This window comes from Taurulus bubalis (genome assembly GCF_910589615.1).
Source record: "Taurulus bubalis genome assembly, chromosome: 1".
NCBI classification, from domain to species: domain Eukaryota; kingdom Metazoa; phylum Chordata; class Actinopteri; order Perciformes; family Cottidae; genus Taurulus; species Taurulus bubalis.
This window is the reverse complement of record NC_136589.1, coordinates 5,878,862-5,897,237: the sequence shown is the minus strand read 5'-3', so window position 1 is coordinate 5,897,237 and position 18,376 is coordinate 5,878,862. Positions and strand designations below refer to the sequence as shown.

The 18,376-nt window shown below is 41.1% G+C and overlaps 1 protein-coding gene across 1 annotated transcript in view; it reads right to left on the bottom strand.

Moving 5' to 3' along the window:
• Positions 1–40: 40 nt before the first annotated feature.
• The window catches only part of LOC306735180 (inositol-tetrakisphosphate 1-kinase-like), a 28,409-nt gene continuing 10,073 nt past the window's right edge, over positions 41–18,376 (bottom strand). Inside the window, exons 4-11 of the mRNA XM_079216628.1 lie at positions 14,772–14,897; positions 11,819–11,936; positions 5,194–5,292; positions 4,873–4,913; positions 4,407–4,572; positions 3,160–3,227; positions 2,884–3,046; positions 41–2,609 (exon numbers count right to left, since the gene is read on the bottom strand). Of these exons, the coding sequence (XP_079072754.1) occupies positions 2,290–2,609; positions 2,884–3,046; positions 3,160–3,227; positions 4,407–4,572; positions 4,873–4,913; positions 5,194–5,292; positions 11,819–11,936; positions 14,772–14,897 (1,101 nt within the window). The 3' untranslated portion in view covers positions 41–2,289. The remainder of the gene's footprint in view (positions 2,610–2,883; positions 3,047–3,159; positions 3,228–4,406; positions 4,573–4,872; positions 4,914–5,193; positions 5,293–11,818; positions 11,937–14,771; positions 14,898–18,376) is intronic.

The following is an 18,376-nucleotide window of genomic DNA, read 5'->3' as shown; positions in this document are numbered from 1 at the left end:
TTTGGAGCATGACAGCCTGGGTTGCAGAAATAACCACTGGTAGGATTAACCATTTATTTCCCATTTAGAAGCACAATAAGGAACACAACATAGGACACAAGATATAGTGGTGTACACAGATATCAGCCTTTCCAGCTTTACAGGGACACACTCAAAGCGCCACCCCTTTTTCTAGATGAGGAATCAGGGGGGGAAAGGATGTGAAAAGTTCCCCTGAATCTGCTGCATTACCTTATACATTCTGAATTTATTGTTGCTTCACAACACACTTAAATTGTGGGAGATTAAAACAGGATACTAACCGCATTGTGGAAATATTCTCACAATGTGTGTTTAGTGAAGACCAACTTTTAGAACATCGTTGGTATTCTTTTGTCCCAGAGAGATGCTGGTGAGATGGCTGCGCTGACACTATTATTCAGGATCACAGGGCGAGCAAAGAGGACAGTCAGTTCCCTCGGATACTGATGGAGGAAATGAAGCAGCGAGAAGGCGCTCTCTGGGACAAGAGAAGAAGCAAGCTCAGAGGAATGCACAAATCTGCAGGTTGGCAATCCTTCCCACTAGATGCTAGAGGGAGACAACAGCATCAACCACAAGCCCATCTGTGCCTTTGACATCACCTGTACAACCCGACCCAGCATTTTACTATACCTCTAGTAAAATATCCACCGTTTGTTCAAAAACATCCCAGTGCTTTCATTTTCATTTATATAAAACCTTTTCCCCATAAAATCTCAATAAAATAAAGTTGCTCTTAGTAGATATCAGGACAAAGATATTAACAAAATTGGAGTAAAAAAATCTCACAGTGAACATTGGGAACACGATCTGAACTGTCTCTCCCTCACTTCCTCTCCAAATGATTTTAACATCTGACACAAATACAGCAGCTGGAATAGGAGACAGGTCAGAGAATTTAAGCATGAAGCAAATGAACCGACTGGACCGAAGGTTTCTTTACTACATTTTGTAAGAAAGTGCTGTTAGAGTGAAACTAAATCAATGATAGACATAATAAAGCTAAACAAATTCCTCAATCATCTAGAATTGTGATCATTTAATGATATCAAAATAATTAATACCCAATAAGTAGATATTCGAAGACACATTTTTACCTTGATTTTAGTGGAATAATTGATTCTTTGATTAACAATTATCGTATTAACACAGCAGCCCCAAGTTTTTTTTGATAGGTCAAGTTGGCTTCAGGAGAGTAGTTTGCTCACATTAGATACAAGCATTGAAGACATGTGGAGAACTGTGTCTGTTTAAGGAGATTACAAACCCATGAAGTGATGAGAAATCTCACAAGATCCCACTGGAATTATGAAACATTATGGAATTCTCTGAAAACATCCACAAACAGGAAAAGGAATGTGATCCTTGTCTCAAACTGGTAGTCTAACAAGGACGCGTTTTGTTTGTTGAACACCAAATATCCGGCATCTGACATACAGTAAAACACCCAAAGACCTACAAACATTGGTGCAACAATCAAAAAGAAACTTGGTCACATGGTCATGGAGATTAACATCCGTCTTTTTAACCTTTTTTTTTTCCTGCAGGCATCCTTCCTACACTTGAAAGTAAATTTGATGGCACTCGGAAAAGTAAACGGCTTACCCGTTTGTGTAAACAAACAAAACCCCAAACTATCTCGTCATTCATGTTCAGACTCTTTATGTCCTCTGCCGTCAGTTGGCCACACTCGCATAGCAGCCCAGGATCTGTGGAGTAGTGTTCAAATGCCCAGCCACCTTTTCTCCCCGTCACTTTGTGCAGAGGAGTCAGTGGTATTGATCAGAAGACAAACACACATCACTGGCACGGTCCATCGCAATGTAAACGTACCTATGTGTATGTGCGAGTGTGTTAATGTGTGTGAGAGATACCAGGGATGATACATTGCACGTCTAGTGGCACATCTTTCTCCAGCCCTGATTCAGTCATTCCCATTAGCTCCCTCATCTGGACCCTTTCATTACAGAGAACTCACACAAGAGAGAAAAATAAAAATCAGCTATGAGGCAAAAGTTCCCAAAAGTTCACATTACAGTACTGTTAAGTCTCATTAGACAAAACAAAAAATACAAAAAAGGCAGAGAGAAAAAAGCTTACACTCAATCACCATCATTTTCAATAACTATATAGGAAAAGGTTTGTTTTTTGATTAGATATATTATCATCATTAACATCATAATTATTATGATTATTATTAATTATTATCGTCACCATTGTCATCCGTTTTATGTTCAGGGATCAAACGGAGTGGGGGCAGGGAATCAGTCACTGGGAAGAAGCCTTGGTAGCTATTGTGGAGACACAGTGCTGCTGGAAGTTGGGGGACATGGCGGAGTTGCAGCCCAGTCTCTGACGGGGGCCCTTCAGCCCTCCGTCAGCCTCTACGATCCAGGGGCTGCCGCTGGCCTCTTTTCCCAGCATGCTGCAGCAGCCGGGGGCCGGCGGGGCGGCGTTAGTTACCGTGGTGCTCACCGGCAGACCTTTGGGCTGCTCGCTGGCAGGAGCGAAGTCTGGGTTGTGGCTCTGAAGCACACTGGTGATGTGGTTCAGGAGGTCATTGAAGAACTCTGGGACGCCCTCATAACCTGAGGACATCAGTCAGGTTAGCGAATTAAACTTTTTGTTCGGATTCCAAATGTTTACAAGGGTTATATTCATATTTACAGGCAAGCTGTTTTTGTATTTATGTATAGTACAGTTCACTATATTTACTAGACTGAAATGCCATTTCATCTGACTTCTAGAATGAACCAGTTCACCATAGAACTGGTTGCACAAAAGATAACCCATAAAAACATAATAATAGGCATAAAAAGGCAATAATACAACCCGACCCTGTGGACCGGAGGCTGCACCTACCAGGGAATGCATTGATGTCGATGACAGCATGTTGGCCTGTTTGGTTGTTGATGATGACGTCGATGCCAAACAGAGACACGCCGAGCGCCTGCCTCAATGACCTGGACAACTCTCTGATGACATCATCACTGGGTGGCTGAGATACTCCCTCTACGTTCTCTCTCTGAGAAAGTAAAAAAAAAAAAAAAAAAAAAAAAAGGTCAAATATTGAAGATTATCAGCAACAAAACTCGTAAAACTCACATGGGACAGCAGTCTGTGACATTGTGGACGTACCGTGGTCAAGTCTGAGGACGACTCTGGTTTTGAAACATTGTGGCTGTTGAAGAAAATTGCTTTCCTGTCTGAAAAGGAGGCAGAGGAAAAAAAAATGTGAGGTTGAATATTAAAGAGCTTTGACTACATGCTTTCCGAGTGCAGTCATCTACATACATTTCTCATTTCTGGCAGTAGGTGGCAGCAGAACTTAACTGGTTACACAATGCAATGATGCAACCAGAGATTATTTACTGATTTTAACACCTGGTGTAAAGAAACAGAAACGTAAAACCAAACCACCCAGGTGTGCAGTCTTAACATTCAACCCTCTCACCACGTCGTGTTGAGTGTTCACCTACGAACAAATCAGCATGCAAGTGGTTTTACTTGTTGGAACCCTGGATTTTCTTTGAAGCAGAGAAGAATGTGAAAGGATGAACTTCTGAATTTATTGCCCCTTTTTTCCTTTGTTACCATTGTGATGATTAACTTTAGAGAGTGTTGGGGGGAAGTGAATTACATCACTGTCCAAATAAAGATGCCCCTCAGCTTCAAGTTTTGAATAAAGTATATATCCTATCCAAATGGGTTCGATCATTCCTAAACTGGATGAAAAAACCCCAATTTAAGTCGACAGAAGCACGGGGAGAACGGCGGGATGGAACAGAACGTGTCTCACGCCGTTATTTTGAAGATCTTTATCCAAACGTCTACCTCTCTTTATCCTCATACCTCACTCTTTCCTCTGGCCTTTCCCTCTACTTACAAAACCAGAAGTGTAGCTCCGGGCTACAGAGCACATTGAACAAAATGCTGCGCAGGTGTAACAGTGTGATGTTTTTTTTTTAATGCGTTTGGACAAGGATTGTGCTTTTCAGCTGCACCGCGCAGCATTCCAGGCGAAAGGCAACTGTTCTCTCTGTAGCGTTACACAAAGCAGACTACTACACTGCTTTGCATGAGGGCCTCTACTGTATCACATGCAAATACTGGAGTCATTTGTGCCAGGGGACTACCCTGTGTTCAAAGTTGCATCATGGGGAAAAACACCACTGTTCCTATTTTTTCAACAGTATCAACAGAGCACAACTCAATTGCACCACGCTGCATCCCTTAAAAGGGTCAATAGGTCCAATGACAAGGACTATAAAGCCATTTTATGAGCTCTTTTATTGGGTTATTTGGAAAAGCCGTGCAACTTCCACAGTCTGTCCTGTGTGCCAGCCCTTAGATATCGCTGCCTGCCCGTCCATCTGTCTCCTCACCTGCCGGTCCAGCAGGGAAGTTCTTCAGTGAAGGTCTCTCCACCACAGTGTAAGAGTCTCCTACCACAAACACTTTGTAGAGCACTGCATTGTGGTTGATGAAGCTCTGAATCACACAAGGAGGCTTCACGTCCTTCAGGTCCTCTTCACTGAAGATTATGGCCATCTGTGGACAGGAGGACATGTCGAGAGTAAATGACACACCTAATCTATTCATCAAACAAAATAGTTGTCCAAACCAACAAGTCTAGTTAATTCCTAACTTAATTCAATGCAGAGAGTGTGGAGGAATGAAGACTATTTGGCCAGCCTGACAGGGGTATCGATTTCAGCTGACAAGGCAAAGATACATGACTTACAGCACTTTATCTGATTGAGTTGTTTGGACTTGAGTTAAAGGCGTTCCTGGTCACACAAAGCAAACTGTGGAGGGTGTGCGTGACCTCTGAGCCCTGTGGCCTCTTACCTCGTGGGAGTTGGTTCCATGAGCCACCCGTGTTTTGCAAACTGAGGAAGAAAGAAGGGCAAGAAAAATCTTAGCACGGTAACCTACCTTAGTGTAATACTGTAAAGCACAAATTAAATTTAAGCAGAGAAGCAAAATATCTCACACGAAGGACTTTTATAAACACATTGAAAGAGAGCAGAAATATGAGACACAGGTAGTGAGTTTATACAACAACATTGTAGTATAATTAGTGGTTAACAGTATCAGTTATCAGGTCTAAGCAATGTAAGTATAGATTAAAGTCCTCAATATCTGGAGAAGAAAAAAAAAAACACTTACTGAAGGGGAATGTGAGTCCTTGCCTCTTGATATGCTCCAGCACATCTGGGCTGCACTCTGTGTTCAGGACCATGAATGGAGGAGAGCAAATCCTTTCGTCTGATAAAAAGAGAAGTAAAAGAAGGTGGAGGGAATTTACAAAGTTAGAGACACCAAAGCGCTTGGGACATTGCAGTTGAACAGGAAATAAAGATGGAAGATAAATGTCAGATATTTTTGCTCGTGTGAAAGTTAGCGTTAGTCATCAGCTATATATATATATATATAAAAAGTCAACTAACAGCAGAGGAAGAATACGCAAAATTCAACCAATGTGCTGAAACTAAGAGCCTATTAAAATAACACGTCTATCTCATAATCTTCACGTGTGTTTGCGTTGGCCATCTGAATGTTTGTTTCACTAACGTGGATACACAGCTGTGCTCGCTTTGATAGTTTGTTTCGTGGACTAAATCTAAATTGGGAGAAGTGAGAAAACGAATCCCACCTTAATCTCATCCCGTCCGCAAAGGATGTGTGTGTGTGTGTATGTATGGTATGCATGCATGCATACATGTATGTATGTAATTGACAAGAGCTCGGTGCAGCTGTTGCAGCTCTACTTCTTCGCTCACCGGACTGAGACTAGACGCTACAGTGACTCACTACTGCGTCCCCAGGAACAAGTATCACCACGAGACGCTACGTGCCGGGGCGAGCCGGTTAACATGCTAATTTCAGTGGATATCACTGCAACACAATACAACACTGTAACCTCTTCACAGTCTGTTGATTATCTAAGTTAATTTTTAAATTATTTTTAAACTAAAATTCCGGCAATATCCGACACACAGTAACTTTAAAAAAAAGGTTTATTGTCAGTTATCCGAGCAGCTAAACTGGACGGTGATCTATGTTCCTACGCACTGTCTCACCTGTCCAAGATACCTTAAGTTATATGGAGCACTTCTTTAAATAATAATGCTGAAATAGCAGCACTTGAGGCTATTTGCTCTGTTGTCATCCATAGCCTCCTTAAGAATAGATTCAGGACAGATCATCAGACTCTTGTCTGAAAAAGAAGTGCTCAAGACCTGTTCAACGTGGGGAGCAGATGAGTCTCTCTGGCCTAGAAATTATATTTATATTTCCTCCTTGTGACGGGTTTAGACAACAAACACAGCAGGGGCCATCTGAGGCCTAGGGGGACAAGTGACTCCTGTTCAAATAAATAAAGCAGAAAGCTGCCAGGCCCTTCTGCTGCTCTCAAACAGCACACATACACCCACACAGGAAAATGCTGAAATACAGGAAGACACACAATCGCATGAGGAACTATGGACAACCGGTCAAACCAGCTGAGGACATTACAGAGTCATCAGATCCATCGCCTGACTGACAGGCGTGATTGACAGCTGACTCGACGCCCAAACGGCCGACAAAGCAGGTGCAATTAGAATATAAACTCAGCCGTACATTCATTAAACAGAATTGAGGCCAGGTTAAATCACTCAGTCTCCAGCTCCACCATGTTTTCACATCACATCATGTTTGTTTGTTTCCATAACATCTTTTACATCACATCCTGTAGCGGCAGGTCGGTCAGTTCCGATACGACTGAATAGAACATCCTGTAGTTGTCATACTTCACCATATCAGGGCTCAGGATGCATCTATATCAAATATTCTGCCTGTAATCTCCCCTCTACAGTAGGTACATGAGGATGATAAGCCAGCTGGTTGGAGATATCACCGCAGGAAATCAGTGAGGGGGCCAAACCAAGAGCTGGCAAAAATGCTAATGACAAAAACACAATAGAAACACGCCGGTCTTTGTGTGCTGTGGGCCTCAGCAGTAGCAGGGCTCTCTGCTCCCGCTAGTGCTGAGGTCAGGAGAATCTCATTTGCCTACATTAACTCCAGTGCTGAGCATTGGGCCCCACTGACATCTACAGCTCCCACAGAAGCCAGATAGTGCAGACACACACAAAAACTTTTGGGAAACCCCACAATGAAAGCTGATGCACGAGGCAAAAAGAGATTTTTCCAAAGCCCAAAGGTAATCCCAGAATCTTCAACATCAAGCTATAGAGCAGATTCCAGGAAAATCCTCCACAACTGCTGCCGTGTAAGCTGATAAGGCAGCACACACATACAGTAGTGCATTGTTAAGGGTCCTCTGTTGCTGTAATAGGGCTGCATGATAGTATAGTGACGAGGGTAACATATCACAAAGGAGTGTGTCTGGCTTGGTTTTGGCCATCATTTCTATTGGTAATATCAATAATAATATTGTACTAGTGCTTGAACAATTAGTCGATTCAATAATTGAAACAGAAAATGTATTTGCAGCTATTTTAAACTGGAATAAAAAAGTAGGGAAATATACTGCCATATTATTGACAAAGCAATTATTTGATCATTTTAGATATATTTGATATGATTACAATGTGCTCATCTTGTTAATGGCTAATAGGACAATGAATGTAAGGCATCAGGCGATCATTCAGGTTTTAAAGAAAAACCACGGACAGATAAACTTTTCTTAAAGAGAAAAGGGGAACTGTAAAACTGTTTTTACTGCTTAGAATCTATAACAGAGTAATCTTTTTTCTATTTATTTTGTTTTGTATACCGAGCATCTCTGGCCAACAGATTATTTTGGGGTGAATAAACCCGTCTCTTATCTTATCAAACTGCATGTTGTAAACGTGCAGAGTTTATCGAATTACATTTTCAGGTACAATCTCTTTCAAAAAGAGGTTTAAAATATCCTGGCTCAACTGTACCTTGTCTGACTATTTTTGCAGCAATGTTGTCATGTTTGACTTTGGTGAGTTCAATGCTATCCCAGTTGATAGAAGTGATGACAACAGCTACGGAAATAAGACCCAAGACCTGAAATAACCCTTCAAGTATCCACATTGTCGTTGTGCCCTCCAGTTTAAGAATTGCGCCACTGCAGCTGAACATGTGCTTTGATCACAATGTACAAAACTAATTTATTTTATTTTCCCTTCAAAAAGGCATCTGCATCTGATCTTGCATGGTTAAAATGTTTCAATTTCTTGCCATTACGTGACAGATGAGCACAGAATACGGTTATTCTCTCTCTCTCTCACACACACAGGAAAATACTTGTTCTGCGCTCTATAACCTTTCCGTGTGCAGCTGGGTCTATTCCAGCAACCAGTCACTTTTGGGAGCGGGAAGCCTCGAGGGTTACCCATCAGTCATCTGTGCACTCGTTACAGCCACGCTCACTACACTGCTGTTATTTTACCCGGACGAGAATGGCAACATAATGTCATTCAGCAAAACAGTCTGGTAGGAAAAATATCCACATTACATCACAGAGTTCCCAACGCCTGATGCAGCGAAATGTTGTCTGATAAAAAAAAAAAAAACTTAAGAAATAACCTATACCTTGTCAAACGGAAAAAATGTAATGCTCCAAGTTAAGGATTTAGAATAGAGCGAGGAATGGTGGATAAGAGAATGTGGCCAAGTTTGTAATAGCGTGCATACTTGGCTCTGGTTGACGCTTTAGGGATAAGGGGGTGCAGGGGAGGGTGGGGAGGATCAATCTCTGGCTCTGTCTAAACACTGCGTGCTCACAGCAGACCCGGCGGAGCCGAGGACGACGTTTACGGGACTCCTCGATGAGATGCTTTTTAAATGTCATTATCCAGTTACACTGCCTTTTTTGTTTTGTTCTTTTTTTTTTTATCTCATTGGGACATCCGCAGCACACACACCACCATCTGTCTGGTCTGTTACATCATATGCATCATGCATGCAAATAAATTAACTCCCAACTTCGAGTTACCAACTGATGTGCCTGAGAAAGAACAGAGAAGAAATTCCTGAACAGAGCGTTATAACACCTTGGACTCAGATCATATTTTCCCTCTGCATTAGGTGCAGTGAACGGCACCATGCCAAGTTACATTCAGCTTCATAAAATGTGGTGTTATTTAGGTGGAAGGCTGAACTCTGTTGCTATTTTGAGCTTGTTTCCTAGAAGCCCCAGCATCCTCTCTTGCTGCATACCGCGCTGTAAGAGGCTTACACTTCAATTATAATTATGGATCATTTATTTTGAAAAGAAGAAGGTGATTGTTTTCTCACAAAAAGATAAACCCTACTTTGATGAGGCGGTATTCATCATTTAATAATCTAGTTGGGCAATCCCGTCTGCCCACTTGGCTCATGGGACTTGGACGAGTGGTCTTAAAGAGTCTGCGTTGCAGCTATGAAATTGTGAGAAAAAAAATTGATCACGTGCATAAACGGGATACTTGTTTTGTTGGTCGTCAAAGACAATATGCAAATAAACCCCAAAAGGTTTCAGTTTGATCCAGAGGAATCCTGCTTGTATTCAGAAGAATCCTTTTATCCTGAGCTGGAGAGGAATAAGCTTAAAACATTGAGAGAGGATTTGTTTGATAGAAGAGTTGACTTGACGACGGTTTCTGTCTATAAAAACAGTCTAAGATATCAAAACTCAAGCATACACAGGAACCACTAGATTCCACTAAGTAACATAAACAGTTACCTTGCTCTGGCTAACATAGGAATCACAAAACCAAGTCGGACAACAGAGCAGCGCCAACAGTTTCAATAAGGACAACTATGAATCAGTGACACGGATCCATTAGTGCTCTGGCTATTTTCTATTAAACATATCATTAAGATGAGTGGAATTTTGGACTGAAGTTTAAATCCAGTACAACAATGTAGAGTATAACAGCTAAATGTACTGCGACTAGGGTTATTCAACATCGAGAGACCACTCGAGTGAAAGAATAAGGTTTCAAGAACAAGCACAAACGCACCCTCAAGTGCTTCCTTCTATTGAGTACTATTCTGAGTCATGCAGAATTAAGCATGGCAAGCTTTCTGTGGCCTTTAAGTACTGGGTTGCCTTGGCAGCTGCTTCTGAAGTCCATGGCCTCTGCTGATAAGGAGGCGGAAGTGACTGTGTCTAAGAAAGTTAGGTAGACTTTCCACACATCCCTTTTTTCCATCTTAAACTTAATCCAGCTCTCTCAGTCCCTCTTTTTTGACTGAAGAAAGTCCATTTATCCTCAGCCTCATGCTGTTTTTCCTACAATCACAGTGGTGTGGTGTAGGATTATTAAGGCTTACACTCCGTGCTTGTGTCTAAACTAACCACAATTGTCAGGGAGGTTTGGTATGCAAGCCTAAGTGTGAGCAGAGAGCGCCACTTGCATTACAAAAAAAGAGCTTCTTATAAATGCAGCCAGTGAGCCATCTTCCTCTTCAAACCTAATGCACACAGTAAGACAGAGTGATGCAGCTTATACTGTTACGTAACAGTCATCATGTCTGTTTGGATAATAAACGTCTCTTGTGGTTCTATTTTGAGAACCTAATGACACTGCTGAAATGCCTCCGATCTGTCCCTCTGACTGAGGCCCCTCAAAGAGTCATGGACAATCAGTAAAGCAATACTTAAACGGTTTATGTCCCCTGCCTGCCATGTACGGGGTTAAAGGAAATGTGGATGAGTCACAGGTGTGTTTACAGTGCGTGTGGGTCGGGAATGTGTTCCTGTCGTCATTGCCTTTCTATGCCTCGAGCCAAAAGATATCTCTTGCTGATTAGTTTATGGTCTTGGTGACAGAGGAAGGTGTTGGACTGACTCGGAAACAAATTCTGATCCATCAGTGAGAAATCTAAACAGAGCCAAGTTTATACTGGGTTCTGGCAGGGGGAAATGAAGAGGTGCATTTGTCGCGTGAGAGGGAGGAGAGAAATTATGATATCAGCTGGCAAGAATGAAACATCTGCTCGGAAGCATCGAGTAACATAATTCAAGAGAGAGGCGACAGAGCTGTCATATGTTATCCATGTGTCCCCTCTGGAAGGGAAGAGGAAAGACAGAGAATCTGCAGCTACCACGACTCTGCCTTCTACCTTACGTAACACGTCAAATTATATTCAAAGGATAGTGTCCATGAAATCAACAGTTCCTTTATTACATTAGACAACTTCTGTTTTTATATAATATTGAGGACGGGGAGAGGAAGAACGATGTTACGGTCGTTTAACGCATTTGAACCGATGACATGCAGTGTTTTGACTATAAACACAAAGTAAGCCTGGTGGTAGAGTGACACAGCAAAAAAAAAAACTCAGTGTCGGTTTATTATGTACATCTAGCTAAAAAAAAAATAAAGTAGTCTCATGGAACAGTAAATTCTACCTTCATGAATTTAGTTTTTTAAACGGTTTAGGATTGACTGGAGGTTGCAGTTTGCAGTGCTGTTGATATAGATATAGATGGACAAAATATTAGAAACGCGTCCAAGTATTACACTGTAATTCAACAGCGCTTGAACTGTAGAGACAAAGGTAATCAATAACTGTTCTCTGAACTGACCATTTGTATGAGACTGAATTAGTTTAAGACACATGGGCCGAGAATTAATAATAATAAAATAACTGGTGCTGAAAGCTTGGTGACAAAGTGGCTGCCTGAGCTGTCGGTCAATAAATATGTAAAGGAGGTTATTTTCAGTGGACTCATAGTTCTCAGTACAGGTCATTAGTTGGATTATTTTTTTTGTCAAATGGTATCAATTGTAAAAGTGTCACCAAGTTACAAGAAACATCTTACCTTGCATACAGCTCTCTATCCTGTGGATGAGCTGGTAGGATTTGCAGCGGTCCAGCAGAGTTCGGATGGCTGGAAGGGGGTCCAGGACGATGGTCTCAGGGTGGGCATCAATGTAGTCCTGAAACACGGACATTTTTAACATAATACTCGCATACATTTTTCTGAACAGATATACTACATAAAATATGCAAAAAGGAGAGCTGCACACCAGCGCCCTGAGGCTTCACACCACAAGCTATCAAACATTACGTTGAAGGGTCAACATGCCTCACTCTGTATATGTGTCTGAGCGAGAGAGCGCATGAGATGTATGCCAGCGGCTCTGTGTAGGTTACATCACTTCATCTCTGCATGGCTATTTTACGTAACTGCTCTCCCCATCTCTTCTCTTGTCGGCTCTGCTCTGGCTCTGTCCTCACACCACCTCCTCTCCACTTTGCAGCTCTCCATGCTCTCCGCATTTCCAGCTCTGCTCTGTGGATTTCTCTGCCAACCGTCCCTTCCAAACAATTCTTCCTGACTCACAAATGCTCTCAGGTGGAGCTGGCTGGCCTCCACTCACACAAACAGCCTGCCAGTTCACGTCACAGCACCACTGTCATACACATTTGCATGAATTTAAAACACGCGGGAATGTCAGACATTAAACACACTCGTACGGCGTGGGGGAAAAGAAATCCCGTTCTTATACAAACACACATTGACGCATTCAGCATGGAAACAAATGTTTTTGCCCTTACATGGACGACCCATCTATAGGATTTTCCGGGATCTCACGGGCAACGCTGCTCAAAGCCAGTTGAGCAGTTATGTAAATAAAGCAAACATGCTTCTGCCAAAAAATAATCCAAACTAATCTTCCAGGAGTTTAGAGGAATACTCTGTTGATAAGGACGGTCACTTACTGATTTCTGCTTTTCAGAAGAAACGCATTGAAACACAGACAAGAGGGGGAGGTGAGATGGAGATGAGAGCACAGGTGTTAGAGAGGAAAAGAGCCAGATGTATGTCAGTGTGGGTGTGAGAGAGTGGGTGCTGAGGCTGCACATTTTGTGTTTGTTTTTCGGGGCAGATCTGTTTCCAAAAGGTGAAAAAAAACAAACAAGGGAATATGAATAGTAGAGGTTCAAATCTGTGCTACTGGCTGTAAACTGTCAGAGGCAACACACTTGAAGTGGAAAGTAATTTTAAGTAGTTATATGAAACATAACCAGATGGGTGTGATTCACCACAGCAGCATGAAGTACACTAGACCAGAACTTTGTTTGTAACCCCTATAAGGAAGCAAGATAATGGATCAACACTGCACCCATAATTACGCAGCTCAAAAATCATCCCAATAATATTTGCAACAGGTCTGCTGTGCACACTACTCACACCTCAGAGTGCATCATTTTTGTTATAAATTGGGGGAGAAGGTCTATTCTACCTGTAATCACTGAATACTGGATTAATAGAGAATTATAGGTCAACAAAGTGCGCTCCATTAACGGGTATGGAATGCTACAATTAGGTAAAGTTACCACTGTTCTCCTAAACCATAGTACCTTTAACTTTGATTAATTTAATAAACATCTAATGAGATAAAGTAGAAAAACAAAAGTAAAAGAATGCATAACAAAGGTGACTTCTTCAAATAGCCTGTTTTGCCCCTCAAACAAAGCAGCAAAAGCACACATTTGAGAAAGTGGAAACGGCAAATGTTTTTAAATTGATAAGGGACTCAAAATATTAATATATTTTCAAAAATGTTTCATCAAATATGTAACGTAACAGCACGTCTTTGTCATCTTGTGTTGTGCTTGGTGAGGCTCTGAGTGTAGGGGTCAAAGGTCACCTTTAAATGTACTTTAGAAAAAACCTTGACATCCACATTGAAGACACAATTAGAGATGTGTTGTGGTGTTTTGTACTAAAAATGTTATGATCTCCATTGTTGCCATCTGTACAAGGTGGGCATCTATACTTTGAGAGGTTTATGTATCGTGGTGTTTTACCACACATACCTTTACAAAAGACAAGTTGTGTGCATTTGCTTCAAAAAGGCTTAGAGTACCATAAAAGTGTGTAAATGCATCCCTGTGTTAATATATTGACCAGGTTCTGCTGTGTAAGTGATTGCTCAACATTGACTTCCTGTTTGTCTTTCCTAATTGAGCAGTCAGGAGGAACACGTTGACAAAATTGCATGATGTTGATCACGATTACAGCTTTTCTGAGTCATATAGAAAGAGACAGAGACAGAGACGCACATGTTCTTTATGTTCCTGAAGCAAAGTAAGGGCTCTTTGGTTTCCGTTTGATTCTTTGAACTGGTATATTTACATGTAAACACAAAATGCTGTCATCCATAAATGACAGCAGACAGAAAAGAGCTTCTCTCTCCATTTCAAATTGTATCCGATGAGCTTAGCTAAAGTTCCGTATCATGCATGAGGACAGTGGCTGGGCCCCATGATCACTGGATCATGTAAGGGACAGGTGTCATTTAAAATTCTTTGTTACAAAACTTTGAGAGATACGTTTAGCTACAAAGCCTTCTTTGTGAAAACTGAAGGTAAAGTGAAAGTTATTTTATATTAAATGTAGTCTAAACACAAGCAGACATGCAAGAAATGTTCTCTAGGTAACAAAATAATGAAATTAAATATGATACATGATATAATAAATACATAAAATAATCAAACAGGAACTACCTGGTCAACGAATAAGACATTTTATGACCACTTTTTCTACTTCAGTTTTTTATACTTGGTACTACAGCCATGTGTCAGACAGTGACAACAAATTATTCAGAATCAATACCCATCCCAATGTTTGTTTGTATTATATATATATATTTTTTTATACATTCCCATATCTATGGAAATTATTTAGTTCTGTAAATGTTTGCCGCACTTTCACAGACCTCTGTTCTTCACGTTACCTATAAATACTCAGGGGATATGCATACCTGTACTCTTTGCACCAGCAGCACAGCCTGTGAGTCATTCTGATCCGCCTCCAGGATGAGGTCAGTCAGTTTGTGGATGATGACGTCCAAAGGACCCTGCTCCTCCAGAGGCTGGCTGAGGTCCAGCTAAGAAGAGAAGGACAGCCATGGGTCAAGGGTTATGTTATTATTTTTTTAAACCACTCCTATCCTGCAGGTATTCATTCATCATATTTAGAAATGGTTAACCAAAGCAATTATCCATAGAAAGCCTTGGTTCAATTTAAACAGTCAGTAAGTACCGTTACTCAGTAACGGTAAATTAAAATGAAAGAATTCTGTATTATTTTATTTAGTATATATTTTCAAGTAGTGCCATGTACCTCCATTTTAAATTGGTAGTTCATTAACATTTAAACAAAAAACTATGATAGTGTATTAACTCTGTTATGTCTCGGCCGTTTAGGGGGGAAACAGTAAAGCCAACAGTACTCTTCACACAAAATCAAAAGCATGTTCTCACAAGCAGTATGGCAAGTTTTTGACCAAAAGAAGAAAACAAAATAATGAAATCCCCACAGCTTGTTCAGGCCTCAAGTCAGAACATGTCCAAATTTCCCCACATTCTCCTTTACTGCCATTTAAGTATTGCTATCTGCAGTTTGTGAACAAAGTAAAACTATGCTTCCCCTATACATACGGTTTAGTCACACCACATTCAACTTATTTGCATGTAAAAAAAGGGAAGTTTATCATATGAATCGGGCATGCTTTATTATACTAATACCTATACTGGCACTGGCCAGGCATCTTAGGTAGGAGGCAGTACTGGTGATAAAGTCACGTAAAGAAAAAAAAACAGTATATACAGTTAACAGCAGAATTCCCAGAATTAAAGAAATTACTCCAAGCCAATGTAAGTTATTTCTTTCAGTCTAATGGTTAGATTTTTGAACATGATCAGAGAATACTTTTGAGAAAATGACCAATGTGCCATTGCCCTCCTCATTTATACTCCTAATCTGATGGCTCTGCTCTCGGAAGCAAACATACATTTTATTTATTTTCTGCTTCTTTGGTTATAACACAGCATTGGGTTATAACATAGGTTCTAAATCCTCTTCTCCTTTTATTCCTAGCTCTAACTTTGGTGCAGCTATAGTTCATGTTATTTGTTTTGAATTAAACCATTAGGATGTATTTCTGGCATCAGCTATTTTACGATGAGTTTCAAACTTTTTCTCCCTCTGACCTGGCCTCCAGTCTGAGCAGAGTCAACAGCCTCTGAGAAAATGCCCCATTAGCATTCATTTAAAGTGCACCACAACCGAAAGACTGACTGCACTGGCCAAGTAGTTCACAAGTAGTCAAAGCAGCTCTCCAAGTGTGATATGATTCATCTAGGTCAGTGCTTGCGCACGCACACACACACACAAGATGGCGCGATGCTCAGCTTGCTGATGAGATGGCTAAGTTTGATGCGACAAAGGGAGTCGAGTTTTGTTATTCTGTGAGAGACAAGACAACTTTTAAAGTTAGAATATGGAAGGTTACTTGGAGTTGTGACTGCTTTTTGTGAGGTAGGGTTGTGTGAGAGGACAGACAGACTGATCGAGAGACTGATACAGAAGCCTTCAATATGTGGCAAAGTGTGCTATTACCGAATAAGTCCATGAGTAAAAGTATATTAAGAGACAAACTAATCACAAATCCTGAGGCGATGTTTATTCTAACCGCAGTAATACTACTGTGGTTTATTGTGATTATACAAACCCTGTGACAAATAATCTAGCAGCACATTATGAATATGTAAAATGAGATCATGGGACTAAGACAGTGAAACTGAAACCAGAGCAAACATGGCAACAATGCACTCAAGACTGTCAAATAGAGCTAATTATGTAGGTTGCAGTGCTGCTGTTGCATAATGCAGCCACTAAGTCATTACCTAATCAGCAAATGGGAATCACCTGATCATTACAGACAAAAGATAATTCAGCAACACATAGGAATGCCCCAGAGCAGGGCAGGACCCCACACTATCCTTTGTACTGTCCAAATAGTATGCAAACCGAGAGGGGCCACACCTTAGTCACACTGGTGTGGATCAATGCAGGAACTGTAAAATTATACAAAGTTTCAGTTGGTTTAGGGTTGGACGCAATCAACCTGTCAGTTCAGCGACCATTACCTGGTTAATAATTGTGATGGATAGATGACTAATTAGAGTACCCTTGGTCCTGCCCTGACAAGTCAATGGCACAGAGCTGTAAATCTGTTAAATATAATTTGACTAAGATACCATGGTCTTCACGCAAGGTTCATATTGAAGAACAAAATGTAGTGTAGGTCCTGCTCGCATTCGGGGAGACCCTGTTTTGATAGAAGTATGTTTATTGTTCTATTTAGATTTGGCATGATATATGCGCTTTTCAATGTAGAGCAGGCACAATGTATACTACACGTTATACAGTATGCTAACATACAAAGAAATGGCAACACACCCTGTAATATGCAAGTCTAGCCCCATTTCCTTTAGAGCTCATTATGCACTATACATCAACATAGCATGTGTTTCCCTGCCCATCTAATGCTGTGGGCTCTCATTTTCCTCCATACTTCAATCCTCCTACATGCAAAAACATGCCTGTCTGCTCAAAAGTAATATGTCAACAAGAGCTGCAAAAATGTTTGCAAGGCAAAGAAGATGAAAATGACTTTAGCAGGTTTGCAAGAATTGACACATCAAATAGAGTGCATATGTACTACACAGTAGATGGTATTTTCCATTTTTCCATGTATGCAAAATCCTTCTTTCAAAATGTTACTTAATCAGCAGCAAAAGACACTGGCGCCGACAGTGGCTGATTTAGGATTTAGACACTAGATAATTGTGGATAAAAACTTGTGATGCACGGTTGGGAGTCAGATATTCAGAAGTACTCAGACAGTTTTAGGAGTTGATATGCAATGCTGCATTTACAATATTTCATTCAAAATCAACCAGTACGATTACATATACTAGAATAAAAAATAAATAAACGGCAGACGTTTTGGTGACTCAGTGTTGCAGCAGTCCAGCTGGTTTATCAGACATCATGTGGTAGAAAGGTGTGACATATGGCAGATGCATACAACACAAACATGCAGTTATGACCTTAATAGCACTGTCCTGTAAGTTAACGCTCATAAAATGTGCTGTCACCTGCGGATAACCTATTACTGGGTCTATGACAGTATGAGCAGCGGTGGTGACAGGCCCTCAGCAGTGGCGTGAGGTACAGCAGGTCAGTAAAAAACGCAGTTGGCGCTTTTCTGTCTAGCTAGAACCGGGTGGAAGGGAATGTGTCTGTACTCTGCTGAGGCATGGCTTTTAATCTCTTGCTTCCACAACACAAAAGGGCCCATCCACAGCCTGGCCTCTCCACAAAGACAGGGCTACATCGTGGGGGTCAACACCCACTGGCAAAGACGCATCGCAAAGGATGATGCTCTCCTGTGCGTAGACAGAATGACCCCGCTTTAGAGCTCATCCAAAAACCAAAGCAGTAAAGTCACTGATGTCCTGCTAAATGCTAAAAGCAGAAATGTCAGCGGACTTCTTTGCAAGTCCCTCTGGGACTAAG